Source organism: Vicia villosa, unplaced genomic scaffold (assembly GCF_029867415.1).
Source record: "Vicia villosa cultivar HV-30 ecotype Madison, WI unplaced genomic scaffold, Vvil1.0 ctg.002328F_1_1, whole genome shotgun sequence".
NCBI lineage: Eukaryota > Viridiplantae > Streptophyta > Magnoliopsida > Fabales > Fabaceae > Vicia > Vicia villosa.
In genome coordinates this window covers 270,443-289,169 of record NW_026705898.1, presented here as the reverse complement: position 1 = coordinate 289,169, position 18,727 = coordinate 270,443, and the positions used below count along the sequence as shown (strand labels likewise).

The following is an 18,727-nucleotide window of genomic DNA, read 5'->3' as shown; positions in this document are numbered from 1 at the left end:
GCAAAGCAATCTTTGTTCTCCTTCAACAACGCGACCACTTTTGACTTCAGCGTTGGCGCTAGTTTCGCACTGACGTATGTTACCCTCTTTTGATCTCCATCTCCGAGATTTACTTCTTCGAGTGGATCTTGGGCTAACATTTTGATATTTGATCCCATTGGGTCCTTCTCGAAACCCAAAGGCTCTTCGTCGTAGATTGCATCCAATCTTTGACCTATCTCTTCTCCTGAAATCTCTTCGACTCGGACTAAATCTTCAGGCAGGTGAGGGATCGTATCTATCCCCAAATCTGGGGTTTCTTCCTTTTTTAGACCTTCATTAAACAACATGTTTGACAATTCGGCTTCAAGAGCCGTCTTTCTTTTATTCTCGGCTACGTAAGCCGAAATCTTTTCGAAAAATGATGACTCAGACATCATCAACTTCGTCATCCCAGCCTGTTGGCCGTATTGTTGGATCATGCTCTGTTGGTGGGGTATCTTCTGGGCCATCCATTATTTCTCTATTCCACTGGAATCCATTTGGGTGCAAAGATAAGTAATACAATGCGTTCTTATTCGGGGTATATATATCTTCCGCAGCATGGCAAGGCCCTATGTTTGCCAAATTCCTATCGAAGTTAGTCTTATTAACCTGGTTAACTTCAGCCATGTAGTAACTTTGGTCTCCCTCAATATTCTCCACTATGCCATCTTCTCTCCAAATAGTTAACCTTTGATGCATTGTCGAAGGCACAGCAGCAACCCCATGGATCCATTCCCTTCCGAGCAAGAGATTGTAATTTGCTTTTGCAGGTATGACCATAAACATAGTTGGCCTTGTAACTGATCCCACCGTGAGATTTACTTGGACAACTCCCAAGGTTTGCCCTATTTTGCCTTCATAGTTAGACAAAACCATATTATGTGGCCTTATATCAGTATCAAACATACCAATTCTTTTCAGCATGTATTGGGGCATTAGATTCACTGCTGCTCCTCCATCTACCAGGACTTTATTAATTCCAACATTCTCAATCTTAGCCCTTATGTAGAGTGGCTTCAAATGGTTTCGCATACCTTCATCTGGCCTTTCGAAGAAGGCATTCTGCTCCTCAACTGCACCGTTGTTCAGAACATAGTAACACACAGGTCTGTGTTTTGCCATCTCCTCGACGTCAGCCTCCTCACAATCTTCAACTTCAGTTTCTTGATTAAACTCGTGAGGGAGTACAGATACAACATTGCAGTTGAGGTTTATAGATGATACTCCATCAGAGTCAAAATCATTTGTCATTCTATCATCCTCTTTCCAAAGGCTTGAATGCATCCTCTCCTATTCTTTCTCGTTCTCAGAATCGAACAGCTTGCGCTCCAACGGAGGTTTGCTTGACTTTGCCCCCTGCATTGGGATTTGATTGCTACTTGTCTCTCCAGCCTCTCTTGGTTTGAACTCCCTTTGGGCTTTCTTCATCCTCTGGTGTCTTCTCCATTGGGATCTGGACATAGGATTTTTGCCCTTGTAATTTTTCAACCTGTACATCTCTCGATTAGAAGTCTGGAATTGTTTTCTATATGCCGTTGCAGTTCTTCCACCCTGGTCCCAACTTCGCCATTTGTTGGTTCTGGCACCAGCTTGCATCCATCCATCCCTAGGTATGTCTGCAGGAACCTTGAATGTAACCCTTCGAGCTCTAGGATGTGGGCTGTCAGGCCTTCTCGATGGGGTTCGATCATCGAACCCAAACAAGTTAGGACGCAGTCCCTGGGTCTCCCGACCCATATAAAGATACCCCCTTTCGAATGATCCTGCTAGCAGTTCGTCATAGACTGCACCACATCTAGGGCATAGTGCAACTTCCGAATTGTCGCTGTGACACCTGACCAAAAAACCAACCAAGCTTTCTTCAAACCTTGGGTACACTTTCAACAGCAGGTTTCCTCCTCTCCAAGGTTGCTCTAACCTTTCTCGCAAAGCCCTCTCGAAATTGGCATGGATCCTCCGATTTGTCATAATTGAACATCTTGGGCACATCACCCTTTTTCCTCCATTATTTATATGACAATTCCAAAGATAATCCTTCAAACTGTTTCCCCTTGGCGGAATCTCAAGGTTTGCTTTCTCCCACACCAACCATTTTTCTAGTTCTTCGATTTCAGATAAGGGACGTCTAGCATTGACCATGTTAACAACCGCCGGAGGGACTTCAGAAATCTGTATCTGTTGAAGCTTCATCGTGAGGTCTTCAGTGGCCTCACTTGTTTCTCCTTTCGGATCTTCAGTCATTTCAACATCGAAGGATTCTTCAACATCAGTATTGAGGATCGGATTGTCACTTAGGCTTTCAGTAGCCTGCTTTCCATCTGGAATTGTCTTTGATCCAGCAGCATGAATTTCAGATACTTCCACCATGTTGACGTCAAATGGTTCACATAAGTTAGTGTCAGCCACGTTCAAAGGATCGGCGTCAACCTTCACAGGGTTCTTGCTCTTGTCAGTGAATTTCAAACGTCCATCCTTGATAGCATTCTGGATTAGATCCCTGAAAATAAAACATTGTGAGGTTTTATGGCCTAAGAAACCATGATATTTACAAAAACCTCTCTTCTTTCGTTGTTCTAACGGAGGAATTTTAGAATTTGGAGGCACTATCATTTGGCCATCTTTTACTAGTAAATCAAATATTTCGTCACACTTAGTGACATCAAACGTGTAAGTTTTCTTGGGAAATCTATCACTTTTATCATTATCTACTGGATTTCTTCCATTAGAAGGGGTGAGTAATTTGCAAGCATAGGGTGGCGCTTCCTTTAACTCGGCGAGATCTATTTCGACCTCTTCCATGTCGCATGAGTCTTCGAAAGGTTCGCCATCAACTTCGTCTGCTTCGACGTATGCTACTCTTTCCTTCTTATAACTCTTACTAGCTCTGGCCTTTTCTGCCTTTAACCGTTCGACTTGTCGAACTCTATCTGCCAACTGGGCCATATCTCTCAGGTATTCAGTATCCAGTTTCTTTCGAATTGAATAATCTAGGCCACCTGCAGCCATTTCAACTAATTCATGCTCCGGGACAGTCGTGAAGCATCTTGATTTCAACAAACGGAACCTGTTTAAGTAATCGTCAATAGACTCCAAGAATTTCATCTTGATGCTAGCCAGTTCTTTCAAACTTATCTTGGTTTGACCCATGTAAAATTGTTCATGGAATAATCTCTCCAAGTGGGCCCATGCATCTATAGAATTTGGAGGTAAGGTGGTAAACCACACAAACGCATTTTTTGTCAGCGAACTAAGGAAGTATTTAATCCTTAAATCCTCATTCCCTGCTAAGTCTCCGGCTTCTGTCAGATACCTGGCAATATGTTCCACCGTTGATTCATTCGTGTCCCCTGAAAACTTAGTAAATTTTGGCACTTTGGTGCCCCTTGGCAACTCTGTTTGCATGATATAATCTGCTATGGGAGATGTATAATTTGGACGTCGAAGTCCAGTACTGAGGCCATTATTGGCCATAACTCTCTCTATCATAGCAGTTAAGTTATTTTCTGTGGCTAGGTTTTCTCTCCTGACTCTCTGAACTACTTCGTCTGGGTGTTCGTTCCTACCTACTACCCTTAATCTGGGTCTCTCCTCCTCGAACTCTTGTTGAGCAGGGATAATTCTTCGGTTCGAAGCTTCTAGATCTATTACCCGATCCCTTTCGACCGTTGTTGTTCTCTGTGGAGGGATTACGCCAGCAGTGGTTGCACTAGGTGGAGGCACTGCATTTTGGACACGTTCTAGAATGGGGTCTCCTTCTCGATAAGAGAATTGGTTATTTCTCCGCCTGGGTTGTGGAACACCCATGAATTCTGCCATTCGATTCATTTGGGATGATATATTTTGAAAGGTTTCCACATTCTCCCGATTTGTATTAGCAATATTTGTTGCTAAAGGATTTAAGATTGACGATAATTCTCTGGCCAGGGTTCCTAACATATCGTGATTACTTGCATCCATCTCTTGTCGGAATGCTGCTTGATTACTTGTGGTAAAATTGGGTATTTGGGCAGAGAAGCTAGTATTTTGTGCGCTACGACCTACTGAACCAGCATTTGGCGAAAATTTCGCGGGGTTAGTTGTAGTGTATGTAGGTCCTGCTCCTCGTGTACCTGTCATGTATGGATATGGCATGCCATATTGACTGTTTGGTCTCCATTCGAACGCAGATGATCCAGGGGAGAATAATTGGTTTGCAGCATTCGTCGAAGCAAGTTGCATCTCGCTTGCACTTGAGGATGGAGGTGCGGTAGTCGATACTGAAACTGGAATAGTCCCTGTCGTTGTTGTATTGTTTTCAGGTATAGCCTGGGAACTATCCATGGGTCTTGATCCATTTGGACCTGGTATGTTCCGCGCTCCTTGAGTAGAAGTCGAAACATGCGCAGAATTTGCCGCTCCTGTTCCTGACCCTTGTGGGGGATCTTGATCTCCCCCCGTACTGGTCGTAACAACCATTTTCTTGTTGTACCTTCGTTTGGGAATCGGTTGTGCACTGTTTGTTAATTTACCGTTCCTAAGGTTCATACAAGGTCTTGATATTTTCTAGACAAAACAAAACAATCGATTAATAACAATCTGTTTGACACCGTCCCACTGGGCGTGCCAATTTGTTTACGGTGATTTTCGGTAAACAACCGCTAGTCTTCCAAACTATAATAAATATGATTTGGTTACTCGCAGGATCGACTAGATTGATCCTAGGACATAGTCAAATAGGTTGTTATTCATGATAGTTTGAATTATGTCTATGATTGGTGTGTCTCGAAATAAGAAATACTTAATCAAATAAATAAAGATTAGCAATCACCTTGTTATACACGTAAATATAACACCAGCGAAAGTTAAAGATAAAACATAAGACAAAACTTGTAAAAATGCAAGAATCTTAAAGTGCAGAAAAGTTAAGTGCTTCGAAGATAAATGACATGAAAATAAAGAGTGCAGGAATTTAAATGACAGAAAGTAAAAAGAAAGCGTAATAATATCGAAAGATACTTAAATAAAGGAAATACACATGTATTTAAATTGGTGTTGGTGTCATACGTACATTTCTCAGCGAACTCTTTCTCTTAACACTTGATACTTGAGCAATATGTGAGTGATTTGTACAAAATGAACACACGGAATCCTAACATTAAGATCCTTATTTATACTAGTTTCGACCCTAACGGTCCTACGCTAATCTAATGCCACGTTGTTCGCAGAAAATCAAATCATCCCGCGGTTACATAAACTACTTCGAAATTCAAATCATCCCGCCTGAATCCTCCTTCGACGCGTGGCAACATAATTATAATCGAGAATGCCACGAAAATACACTAAGCTTCAGTACTTTGCATATCTCGCAAAAACGTCTAAGTTCCAAAGATCATTCTTCTCGAAATTAGCTTCGGTGCTCACTATTTTGCTTTAACTTAAACATCATTCTCGAAGCATGGCCATCAGTAGCCATTCTCTATCTTCAAGGATGATCATCAGTAATCCATCTTCTTCGAACTTCGAACCTTCGAAGGACATTTCTTTCAAAACGAAATCTTCAGCTAACAATTTCATTGAATAACAAGGTTGTTGTGGCAACATTTCTGGCAAAAAGGGGGAGTAGTGTATGTCATAGTGTATGTTGGTGTATGTCATAGTATATGTCACCCAAGAACAAGTAAATTTTTTGTGGATGGTGTTGTTGAATGAAGTCTAATTTTGCAGTTTATTTCTGTTAGTAGTGCTGATACATGATGGAAGTATTGAGCTGTGTGTGTGATGGTATGGTAGTTGTAGCAGTAAAAAGTACTAAAATTTTACAATGTGTTTCATGTTTGAGTCCTTCATCATCATTTGCAGCTTTTGATGTGAAAAAATTACCATTTTAAACTTTATCCAAATGATTTTGTAGATGTGCCTGAAGTGGTGGTGCGACATCAACTTCAAAATTATGTTAGAAATGTTCGAAGTGACCCAAAATTTGCAAAGTTAAAAGGGCTTTCAGATCTTTGTGCAAAACTTGTGGAAAAAAATAAGTGCAACACATTTGTTATGGTTTATAAGCTTCTGAAGTTGGCTTTAGTCTTGCTGGTAGCAACTGCAAGCGTGGAACGTGTTTTTTCAGCCATGAAATTTTTGAAGAGTCAGTTATGTAATAAAATGAGTGATCAATGGTTAAATGATCGTCTTGTAACTTTTATAGAAAGAGGTGTTCTTGGAACAATTAACAATGATGTTATTTTAGCTCATTTTCAAGAAATGGATGGTAGACGATTTTCATTGTAATGTATTGCGTTTAACAATATTATTTTTTATTCTTAATATGATTTAGTTTGTAGTTTCTTTCTTGTTTAGCCCCACCAATATGTAATGTCTGGATCCGCCCCTGAGTGAAACATAGTTGGTTTAAAATATAACACAATGTTCCGTAGGTATATCTACGAAACATTCTGCTTTTAAGATTTTTCGGAGATATATCTACAGGAGATTCCCTGAACTGAATTAATTTGAATTTTTCCAACGTTTACCATTTTAAACTACTTCTGTAGATGTAGCTCCGAAAAAAACCAAATTTTGACAAAAAAAAGGTACTTCCTGATGTGTATCTCAGGAAGCAGAGGCGTTAATGTAATTGCGCCAAGTGCCTAAGAGGATCAAGGGGTGGATTGAGATATTTTCAAAATGAATTAAGTGTGTGTTTGGTTCTACGGTGAAAAAATTGATTTTGAGTGAATTGATTATGTAAAATTGATTCTGGATAAAAGTGAGTTAAAGGTAAAGTGATTTATGTTTGGAGAAAATTTTGCAAAAGTGAGTTGAATAATAAATTCCAGTGTAAAAACCACGTTTGATCAAAAGCTACAAATCCAAGTTTCAAGTAGAATCAATTCAGAAAAATATAATCAATTTTACTCGAGATCAACTAAACACGTCAAAATCAATTCTAGACGTCCAGAATCAATTCTAGATGCCTCAAACGTGAAAAGAAACATAGACTACTCTATTTTAACATTTATGTTCTTGAATCTTAATAGATGGTTATGAATGGTTCAATTTTAACATGGTGAAGAAAATTCTAAATATTCTATGTTCATGTTGTTTTAAAATTTCTTTAGATTATGAACCAATCAATATTAATAAATCAACATACATGTTATAAAAATATTATAATACAATAGTAATGTTAATATTTCATTCAAATAAACTATAAATGATATTTTTCAATAAATTTAGAAGAAATGTTTAAAGTAGATATGTGTCTTCCCTTACTTGACAAGAAATCCAAGTATAGTATTTTTAAACCATTCGACAAAGTTTAAGAAAATTATACCAAATTGTTATTGCAAACCGGTACCTAGGAGTCTAGGACTGTTGAAACAAAATGCAAAGTGTTATGAACATATTTATGAGGCTAGAGAAATAGAGAGAAACTACACTAAAAAAAATTAACAAATTTAAAATTAATTTTTTTATTCATATCATATTTATCGATCACATATTTATGACATAATTATAAACTAATTTTATTATTTAGATCTTTCTAAAAGGTAGTGACTTATTACTATTACTTATAATGGATTTATAGACTCGGACCTAACTCATTACAAAAAGCTAAACCAAATTGAATATTAGGATGATTTAAAAAGAAATAAACAATACTTGCAAGATTGTCGAAAAAAAAAACAAGGAAAAGAAAATATAAAAACTAAAAAGATCTTTGGAGAAACAAAAGCAAACAAACAATTTAGAATCCGTTTGTTTTAAATTATAGGAAAATAGTTTTTATATTCATCAACATGCCTATATAAAGCTAACCACACAGACAAATACAACCTTAATCTATAACAAAGTCATACATACATAAGCAAACAAACAAACCACACAGAATGTCTATAGCATCTTTGTGTTCTAACATCAAATTATCAATGGCAGTCAACAAATTTGCAAAACTCTTGATCAATAAAGTTTTTGCAGAGAGTGGGAACTTTATAATTAAAAGAATAATTCACCATTGAGTTCACACATTTCAATATTAGGCCATTGGTAAGTTCCATATGTCACTATTCAAAACATCAACCCACTCTTCAATATCTACTTTTGAACGCAATAGTCTTCCAACTCTTTTCACATCTATTGGTAATCCTCCACACTTTCTTGCAATCTCTCTGCCAACTGCTTCAAAGTTTGGGATTGTAGTTTCACAAAAGTTTCCACCTCCAAATGCATGTTTGGAAAGTAAACACCAACTATCTTCATCTGATAGAAGATCTAACTTAAAAATAGGAAATGTGGTTCCAGCAGCTGCCACTCTTTTGTTGCGTGTTGTGATGATCACTCTGCTTCCAATTTTTCCACTATACAATGGAGATACAAGTTCATCCCAATCAGAATATTTGTCATTACATAAGTCATCTAACACAATAAAAAACCTCTTGTCCCTTAAATTTTTCTGTAACTCAACTCGAAGTAAGTCAAGATTATTGGTTTCCCATGGTGTTTTAGTGACTGATTCAAGGAGAGTTTTGGTTACTCTAAGGATATTGAAGTCCTCTGATACACAGGCCCATGCTCTGCAATCAAAGTGTTGTTGAACTTTTTCATCATTGTAAACAAGTTGTGCAAGTGTTGTTTTTCCAATACCTCCCATGCCTACAATTGCAACTACCCCCATATTAGTATTGCTTTCTGCTAGCAACATGTTCATTACTTTCTCTTGGTCATCTTTTCTACCAACCATGACAGATTCATTGAATATACGACTTGTAGATGTTCTATGAGAAACTATGACACTTTTAGTTTGCAAACTAATAATATCTTTGTGTTGTGCAAACAGTTTCAGGATTTCACACATGTCTTTTAATTGTGAATTGATCTCACCATAGATATTTTTAAAAGGAGAAGAAAGGATGTTCCACACCTGATTAGTTTTGCTTGCAGCTTGTGTGTTCTCCATCTTGCATCGAAGGGAATCATAGGTTATTTGGTTGAGCAAATCTTCAGCACCGTAGACAGCATCTTTCAAGCTCTCAAGCCATTCTTTGACAGAAGGAGTGTTGATCTGCTTCTCCTCTGCAACCTCTAGCACAGGTTGAAGAATGAGTAGTGTTACTCTTAATTTTTTCATGAGTGAGGCATCGAGTTTGGTGTTTGTGACGTAATCAAGAAACTCTTTGGAAGCAAGTTTGTCAACTAAGGTTTGAACAATTGCAGAGAGGAAAGCAGTTCCTATTGCAGCCATGTTGTATTAGCAAAAGTTTGAAGGAAATGAAGATCTATGCAAATTGATAGCAAAGAGTGGTATGTGAATGGTTGACAGTGGTAATAGTAAAGCGAGACTCACATGTGATTAGTGATTCAATAATTGATGGAAAGCAATAATTGGTATTAGTACGTACAATGCATGGTCCATGCAATAATGTAGTGACAAGTGAGCATTAAAGCAATGCATATGGTGTAGCTACCAGAGGTACTGAAATAATTATGTTGTTATTTTCACCAACTTCTTTGCTTCAAAACTGATGGGAGCTTAGTCACACTGTTCTCAATTGGGTACTTAAGCATTTATTAGGAATTTGTTTGACTCAATATTATAATACAAATAATTGAATATTTCTTTCTTACGCATATCAATGATATCATATGGTTTAGTTTAGTTTATAATGAAAATGGATAGCACCTTTTTTATGAATGGTTGGCAATGCATATAGTAAAGAGAGATTAAGATGTGAATAAATAGTACTCACGACAAGATTGTAAGAGGTATTGAAGATATTAGTGTGAAAATAATATGGCAAATGAAAAAAACATGTATAGTGACATAATGAAAGTAAATGTGAGATAGTTGGAATAGTATGAAAACAAGTTGCCACAATAATTCAAATATGGACAAATGAATTATGTTGAGTCACATGATGAGGCCCACTCCTTATTGACTCAAGAAGACCAAATGCAAGCCATGTTGATTCCAGGAAATTCGTATTTTCTAATGTGGAGTTAGGCTAGCAATATAAAAGATAACATTGATAAAACATATTAAATGCTAATTTTGAGAACAGATAATAACAAAATTCAAGCTTAGGAAGATTCTTCACATAGTGACAACTCGAGCTTAGGAAGATCTTTGAGAGACAATTTGTGTGTGACTGCAATGAGTATAGGCCATTGCAGAAAAGATTTACTATAATTGCACATGATTAAAATAGAAAGCAATATTTACATGGTGAAGTCAAATAAATTATGCACTGCATTCATTAGAAGAAAAACAAGGTTCATAATTTTATAGATCAAAACATGGTAACAAAACAATGGTCATTATGCATCTTGCCAATATCCTAACAGAGCCAGACTCCACTTCTCCATGAGTATTTTCTCCCGATAAATCAAATCTTAAAGGTTTAAAGGGCTGACAAGTTGTTTTGATTAGAAACCGTTAACTTTATTCTTCTTAGGACTTAAGTTAAAAAAGAGTTGACATCCCAAATATATTTTTAATTTTGGAACATGTATTGAAAATGTTCAATATATGATATGAATAAAAAGGTGAAAGCAGAATGAACATAATAGAAGAAATTAGTACTTGGGTTTTGTATTCCATGACAACAGCAACTGCAGAATAAAGGAACACGTTGTATCTTGAATGTGTTTTATTCCAACAATCACACTTCAAGAAAGAATTGTTGCCATAACTTCTGAGAGTTAACATGTATCATTGATAAAGAGTACAGATGCAAATTTGAGTCATTGTTTTCTCAGTATGATAATCATTACATGAAAATAAAAAAAAAAACTCATACATCACTGTGGAACTTGAACATATTAAGGATCTCTTAGATTGTGCATACAACGAACCACACACCTTATAATTTGAAAACTGTAAACATGATCCAAAAATAGAACAAATAGGAATCCCCAAAGAAAACCTCAAATGACAAACAATTTATTGAATGAGGAGGTTAGAAGCTTTTTTAATTGATACTCCCTCCGTCTCATAATAAGTGTCTCATTTGCATTTTTTCTTTGTCTCAAATTAATTGTCCATTTACAATTCCAATACATCAATCATTAATATTTTTCCACTATTATACCCCTATTTATTAACTTTCACGTTATTCAACTACAATTTATAGGGGTATTCTAGTAAATGACATTAACTTTTTTACTAAACCCAACACATCCAATCATTTTCTTAAAAACCGCGCATTGCTCAAATAGGACATTTATTATGAGACGGAGGGAGTAAGAACATGAAGCACCAGTGGTCTAGTGGTAGAATAGTACCCTGCCACGGTACAGACCCGGGTTCGATTCCCGGCTGGTGCAAATATGAAGGGAGCTGTGTTATAAACATCACTCTAAGGTTTAATTATCCTATCATAAGAGTCGATACGGGACTCCCAAAATGATGTCATACAACATTGTTCCACTCCTCCAATTGTTGTCTCAACTCAGTCTTATGGACTTCAGTTTCTTATTGTTAACCTTACTTTTCTTCATTTTGTTGGTGTTGTTTCACATTTTGCTATTGGAACTCACGTGCTACCTCTAGAAGTTGAGCTAATTGTGAGTTGAAATTTTTATGAAGTGTAGAACCAGAAGAGGTTTAGGTTGGTCTACGTGATACCATAGTAGTGAGTTGTTTGAAAATGGAGTTAGGTTGTAGGAAATTTACAGTGTTGCTCCACGGTGAATGTCGATGTTCACGTATGTACGTAAGCATAACTTAAAAAGTCAAATTAGTATCAAGGTAGGATCTAATTAGTTAAGTTGAAATATTATGAGCTTTGTGGTCTTTCATATCAGTTCACAATCTACCAAACGTCGAGCCAAATTTACAAAACTCTTGATCAAGATGAATCACCACAAGTGTCATCCTCAACCAAATCAAGACTTCATGCAATAAAGTTTTCCAAACTCATTGATCAATTAGCACTGGAATTGAAACCAGAGTTAGAGTCAGAAACTCGGTCTTTATCATGGTTTCAAAGCTGTTTTGGCCTCTTCCACTTCACCAACAAAGCTTTTGAAAAACTTTTAGTGGACAGTGAATATCCAATGAGTCAATTGAAGGTTAATTCCATTGAAGAGTATCTAAACTATACCATGAGTTTGTTGGAGCTTTTGAATTCCATTTCATATTCTCTTTCTCATCTTGGCCAAGCTATGCTTTTTCTAACTAATGTATTTGAAAGCAATTAAATTGGGAGATGCACAAAACTAACTGAATGCGTAGATAAAAATGAAACGGTCATTTTCTTCTCTGAAATAACAACCTGTATCAATGAGTAAGAGCACAAGAACGGAATAACTACTAACTAGATTACATAATAGTATATAGTCATGTTCAAAGTAATACTCACTGTAGTATGATTCAAATGATAAATTCAAAAATACTGATACATGAATGTCTTCACATGGTTATTATTGCACATGGTTCAGATTGAAAGAAAACATATAAATATTTGTATGGTACATTAAGATAAAATTAACCACTGCATTCATCAGAAAATGTAAGTGCAACAGAATGATAAAACAGATAGATACACAATAGATTGCAGTGTCGGAGAAGAGGACAGACAATAACTTTCTTGAGCAATCAAATGTTGTTCTTCTTTTCATCTCAGTCTTCTAGCAATCTATGTCAAATCATTGCATGAAGAATTAAAAATCTCATTTGATAACTGTGGAACTTGACAATATTAATGAACACAAGTATATATACCTTATAAAACAAATACAGTAAAAAGTAATATTCATACCTGAAACAGGAATGGAATTCTTCATTCTCTTAGCTTCTCAATGGCCATGACTCATATTGTGACTTGCTCATTTATTCTTATGACTGGGATGTGAGAAATTTTGGACCAATGTTCCTTCCTTTTATACCTTTGTTCTAACAATGGGCAATTAGAAATGCACAGTACCTCAAGAGAGGTAGGAAGACTGTTTTCTGGGAATGACTTTAGTCTTGTACACTCATAAAAATCAAGTGATTTCAGCGAGGAGGGGAAGGCTTTTTCTGGCAATGATACAAGCCCTGGACAATCAGCAAAGAGATTACGGATATATAGAGACACAAGGGAAATGGGCAACAACGGCTCTTTGAGCAATATGTTCACAATATCATCACCCATAATTTGCAATGATGAAAGAGCAGTGAGACATTGGAAACCCCACTCTGTTACCGGCTTTGTTATCCTCACAGAATCTACCACAATTGATTGTAAATTGGGAGGTAGGAAAACTCCTTCACATAATGATAAATTCAATTTTGGAAGATTGCGGAGAAATATCTTTTCAAGAGCAGTGAGGGTGCCCATCCGTTGAGGTAGTGATCTAAGTTCCTCGCAATCACGGACATGAAAAGATTGGAGGGTTGAAGAGCTACAGGAAGAAGTTTCTGAAATAAAAATAGATTCCAAACTGTTACAATCATAGATGGAAAAATTCTGGAGCATAGGAAAACAATTCAATGGGACGGAGGTAAGTGCATTGCAGTCTTCTAATGTAAGAGTCCCAAGGGATGTGTAATTGCTCCACATTTCAGGAGGAAAGAATGCTAAGTTCTCACAATTTGTAATAGAAAGTGATTGCAAAGAAGTGGGTAAGCCATTCGTTGGAATCGTAGTGAGAGAACTAATACCATTGAGATCCAATTCTCGAAGAGAGGTGCTGTTTATAATCATTTTAGGTACAGATTTTAGCATATGACGGCTCCATATGTCTATTGTTTGCAGCAGACATGGAGAATCACTCTCGAGCAATGAGTATTGGTTCCTTTCAGTATTGCTTATTGAGTCTGAATCTTCCACAATACGAATCTTTTTTATTGAGGAGAGCCAATGTGGAGTAGGTGGTGTTGCCAAGAGATGATCACAATCATATATTTCAATCTCTTCTAAGGAAGGAAGATGACTAGGTAAATGTCCTTTCAATTTGGGACACCTTACTAACCTCAGAGTTTTGAGACGAGGAAAAGGAAACATGTTGTCTGGAAAAGGACACCACTCCTTCCAATTTCCCATGAACGAAAATTCCAAATTCTCAAGGGATTGAAATGGTTGGAACGAAGAATTGGAACCTCCTGCTGCCATGCCATAGAGCTCTTGCCCAATTGCCACAATAGATGTCATTCTAGCAATCTTCAAGTCCTTGAGAGAAGGTAGCTGCCCTAGTGGTGGAAGTGTCATGCAATTCACACAAGTACTAATGCTGAGAGACACCATGTTAGAAAACGAAGGATCTCCAAACCAACTTGGAAAACTTGTCCCACCATATGATCCAATGCGCAGTTTTTCTAGGTTTGTAGATGGTTCTAACATATCAAGCACATTTTTTTCATTAAGTGTGTCATCGGTTTCCTTGCCCCACTGTAGCGTCAGTTCATCAATATGTTCTTTGCTCTTCAAGTTGGTACCACTTACCTCCATGACATCATTGACATTTTGCAGGTTCTTGATGAGTAACTTTCCCCGTAGCTTAGGAAACTTCCCAAGCTCTCTAACACTTAAACCAATATTTTTCTTGCCTACTACAAAAACAGTTAGAGTTTGAAGGTTTTCTAGTTCAGCAATTTGCTTCGGCATCTCTATTATGCTTGTCATATCAATATAAAGATGACGCAAATTACTTAATTTTCCAACATTTTTAGGAAATTCTGTGAGTTTTGAGCAGCAAGATAAAATCAAGGTTTGCAAGTAGTAGAGGTTGCATATGGTGTCAGGCAAGCTTGCGATATTCGTGTAAGAGAGATCTAGATAGCGCAACTGCACTAAGTTGCCAATTGTAACGGGTAGCATGGTGATGTTTCTATATCTTGATAACGATAACACCCGCAACCTTCCAAATGTGGGTAGCAAATAATTGACCGTATTTCTTGATAAATTATATTCTAACCATCCAAAGTCAATGGCAAGGAAGCTTCTCAAGCGTTTGAATTTGTCGAAAGTCTTAAACTTCTTTACAATATCATATGTTTCTTTATTATATGACAAGTGGCGAACATTTTCATAGCTCTTAGCACCAAATTCAAGTCTGTAACAACTTTTTTCAGATACGACCGTAGCTAAATCATTAACAAGGTCATGCAAGACAAATTTATGTCCTCTAGAATCATCATGCAATTGTTGAATCAATGATCTGGATAACAATTCAGTAAAACACTCATCACCTACTTCTTCCATAGTTTTTTTGTCATGAGAATGATCAAGGAAGCCTTCTGCCATCCACAACAAAACCAATTGCTTCCTATCAAGTGGATAGTCCTTTGGAAAAATAGAGCAATAGGAAAAACATCTTTTCAATTGAGAGGAAAGGTATTGATAACTCAGGCGCAATGCAGGCAGAATATTATCATCCTTTAAGTTCCATATGTCGTTGTTCAGAACTTCAATCCACTCTTCAGTATCTACTTTTGAACGCAACAGTCCTCCAAGTGATTTCGCAACTATTGGCAATCCACCACACTTTTTTGCAATCTTCCTGCCAATTGGTTCTAGGTTTCGGCATTGAGTTTCAGAAAAGTCACCACTTCCAAATGCACGTTTGGAGAGTAAAGACCAAATGTCTTCTTCTGATAGAGGATCTAACTCAAAAATAGGAAATGTGCGTGCAGCATCTGCCACTTTTTTGTGGCGTGTTGTGATGATCACCCTGCTTCCATTTTTTCCATAAATCAACGGAGATACAAGTTCATCCCAATCAGAACAACTGTCATTCCATAAGTCATCCAACACAATGAAAAATCTCCTATCCCTTAAATTTTTCTTTAACTCAACTCGAAGTAAATCAAGATTGTCGGTTCCTGATGGTGTTTTAGTGACAGATTCAAGGAGAGTTTTGGTTACATTAAGGATATCAAAATCCTCTGATACACAAGCCCATGCTGTGAGATCAAAGTGGTTTTGAACTTTTTCATCATTACAAACAAGTTGTGCAAGTGTTGTTTTTCCGAGGCCTCCCATGCCTACAATTGCAACTATGCCCATATTAGTATTGCTTTCTGATAGCAACATGTTTATTACTTTATCTAGGTCATCTTTCCTACCAACCATGACAGATTCATCGAACATAGGATTTGAAGGTGTTCTATGAAAAACTCTGACACTTTTAGTTTGCAAACTAAGTATATCTTTGTTATCAGCAAAAAGTTTGAGGGTTTCACACATATCTTTCATCTGGGAATTGATCTCTCCATAGATGTTTTTAAAAGGAGAAGAAAGGAAGTTCCACACCTGATTAGTTTTGCTTGCAGGTTGCGTGTTCTCCATCTTGCATCGAAGGGAATCATAGCTAATTTGGTTAAGCAGATCTTCAGCATCATAGACAGCATCTTTCAAGCCATCAAGCCAGTCTTTGACAGAAGGAGTGTTGATCTGCTTCTCCTCCGCAGCATCTAGCACAGGTTGAAGAGTGAGTAGTGTTAGCCTTAACTGTTTCAAGAGTGAGACATCGAGCTTGGTGCTTTTTATGTAATCAAGAAACTCTTTGGAAACAAGTTTGTCAAGTAAGGTCTGAACAGTTGCAGAGAGGAAAGCACTTCCTATCATAGTTGCAGCCATATTGTATTAGCAAAAGTTCGAAGGAAATGAAGATCTGTTAGCTACAAGAAAAGAGTAAAGACTCGTGTGTGAATGGGTAGCACCTCTTTTTTGAGTGGTTGGCAATGCATATAGTATGGAAACAAGTTGCAGCAATAATTCAAATATGGACAAATGAATTATGTTGAGTCACAAGATGAGGCCCACTTTTGTTGACTAAACTCCTTGGATGAGTCAAGAAAACCAAATGCAAGCCATGGTGATTCCAGGAAATTGGAGTTAGGCTTGCAATATAAAAGATAACATTGATTTCATGCAATTAATAACCAATCAGAGCCTAATAAAATAAATCAATTTAAAAAATATATATAAGCAAAAAGATTTGTACTTGCATGCATATTATAATAAGCATTGGATACCTAACAGCAAGTTTCATCTTTGATAAAATCTGGTGAGTTGATAAAATCTGATGAATAGTGCAGACTGTGCTTAAAAATAATACAAACTTATTACTTTCTTATTTTAGTCTTTGTTCAAAACGTATTAAATGCTACTTTTGAGAACAACAGATAATAAGAAAATTCATATGATTAAGTAACAGAGGAAATATAAACTGGCTTGGACGACTGCACAGACTTATAGGATATTATCGATGCATTGAATATCATATAAGTCAGAAACAACTGGATGAGGGATGCTTGAATAGAAAGTCACAAAATAGCACATGACAAAGAAAATCTTGATTTGGATGGTGGAATGGTGAGGGAAGATGATTTGAACAAAGGTCGAGAGACAGCACTGTTGAGTTATTGTAGTGCGATGACGATGAGTGACTGCGAAGGGAGTGAATATTGTTAACATTCTCTCTGTTACTTGTTTAAGAGATTTGAAATCTGTGCATGCTCCACGAGGGCCTTATCATTGACATACCTTTGATGTTTGATATGTAGATGTAAGGTTCAAGAATCAGTCTTTTTTTCCATAAAAGTCATGAGTTTTTGTCCTAAATTGTTAGATGTTAATAGGCACAAGGGTGATGGGAAGCAACATGTTAACAATATTATCATTAACGATCAATTCTCAAGCTTGAAATAGTAGTGAGCCTTTCGAGATTCAGGTATAGGATGCATAGTTATTTTCATCGATCTAAAATAAATTGATTGTAATTTTGGAGCAGGGAAAGATTCTATACATAGTGACAACTCAAATATATTTTTACTTTAGGAACATGTATTGAAAATGTTCAACCATATGATATGAATAAAAAGGTGAAACCAGAATGAACAATTATAGAAGAAATTAGTACTTGGGTTTTGTATTCCATGACAATCACACTACAAGAAAGAATTGTTGCCATAACTTCTGAGAGTTAACATGTATCATTGATAAAAAGTACATATGCAAGTTTGAGTCATGGTTTTCTCAGTATGATAATCATTGCATGAAAATAAAAAAATCTCATACATCACTGTGGAACTTGATCATATTAAGGATCTCTTAGATTGTGCATACAACGAACCACACACCTTATAATTTGAAAACGGTAAACATCAAGCACCAGTGGTCTAGTGGTAGAATAGTACCCTGCCACGGTACAGACCCGGGTTCGATTTGTGGTGTTTGGTAACATCAACTTTCCTATCTTGGGATGAAAAATGGGTCTGAGCTCCTTTCATTTTGTGCAAAACATGTTATGCCATAGAACTCTAAGATGAGCAAAATTCTTATTTAACATTTACTCCGCAGGTCTTTGAGAGAAGGTAATAGTCCAACAATATGCATTGGCATCTCCATTATCTTCATAGCTGCTATCAAGGTGATGTTAATTAATTAGCTTTCCAATATGGATCAGTAATTCAACGAGAATCCCGCAGTCGCACAAAATGAAGGTTTGCAAATAGTAAATGTCACATATTGTGTCAGTAAATATTTGAACTCAAAAGCCCTATTGGAAATGTCAAATGTGGCACACTTTTTTGTAATATTCTTCCCAATTGCTTCTAGGTTTGGGCCACTAGTTCCAAATTGAACTCAACTTACAGTTTTCAAACCAAGAATGTGTATAAGTTGTAATTCCAATTTGAACTCAAAATAGTCTTCTTCTCCACCTTGCATTTCTCACAACTGTAACCGACTAGCAAATTTTCAGCAGCAGAGATTGTTTGAATTTGGGATTGAAAAACTAGTTC

The 18,727-nt window shown here is 36.7% G+C and overlaps 2 protein-coding genes and 1 non-coding gene across 3 annotated transcripts; 1 reads left to right on the top strand and 2 right to left on the bottom strand.

Annotated features, from left to right (window-relative positions):
* Nucleotides 1-7,737: 7,737 nt before the first annotated feature.
* On the bottom strand, nt 7,738-9,368 carry LOC131638580 (putative disease resistance RPP13-like protein 1). The gene has a single exon (XM_058909148.1). It carries the CDS (start codon nt 9,239-9,241, stop codon nt 8,036-8,038), a length of 1,206 nt encoding a protein of 401 aa, XP_058765131.1. The 5' UTR covers nt 9,242-9,368; the 3' UTR covers nt 7,738-8,035.
* Nucleotides 9,369-11,251: 1,883 nt separating this feature from the next.
* On the top strand, nt 11,252-11,322 carry TRNAG-GCC (transfer RNA glycine (anticodon GCC)). Its single transcript has one exon. It is a non-coding gene; the product is annotated as a tRNA-Gly (tRNA).
* Nucleotides 11,323-11,477: 155 nt separating this feature from the next.
* On the bottom strand, nt 11,478-16,679 carry LOC131638583 (putative disease resistance RPP13-like protein 1). Its single transcript, XM_058909151.1, has 2 exons — nt 12,759-16,679; nt 11,478-12,635 (listed from the first exon to the last, which is right to left on the bottom strand). The coding sequence occupies exon 1, from the start codon at nt 16,557-16,559 to the stop codon at nt 12,810-12,812; it is 3,750 nt and encodes a 1,249-aa protein (XP_058765134.1). The 5' UTR covers nt 16,560-16,679; the 3' UTR covers nt 11,478-12,635; nt 12,759-12,809.
* Nucleotides 16,680-18,727: the final 2,048 nt, after the last annotated feature.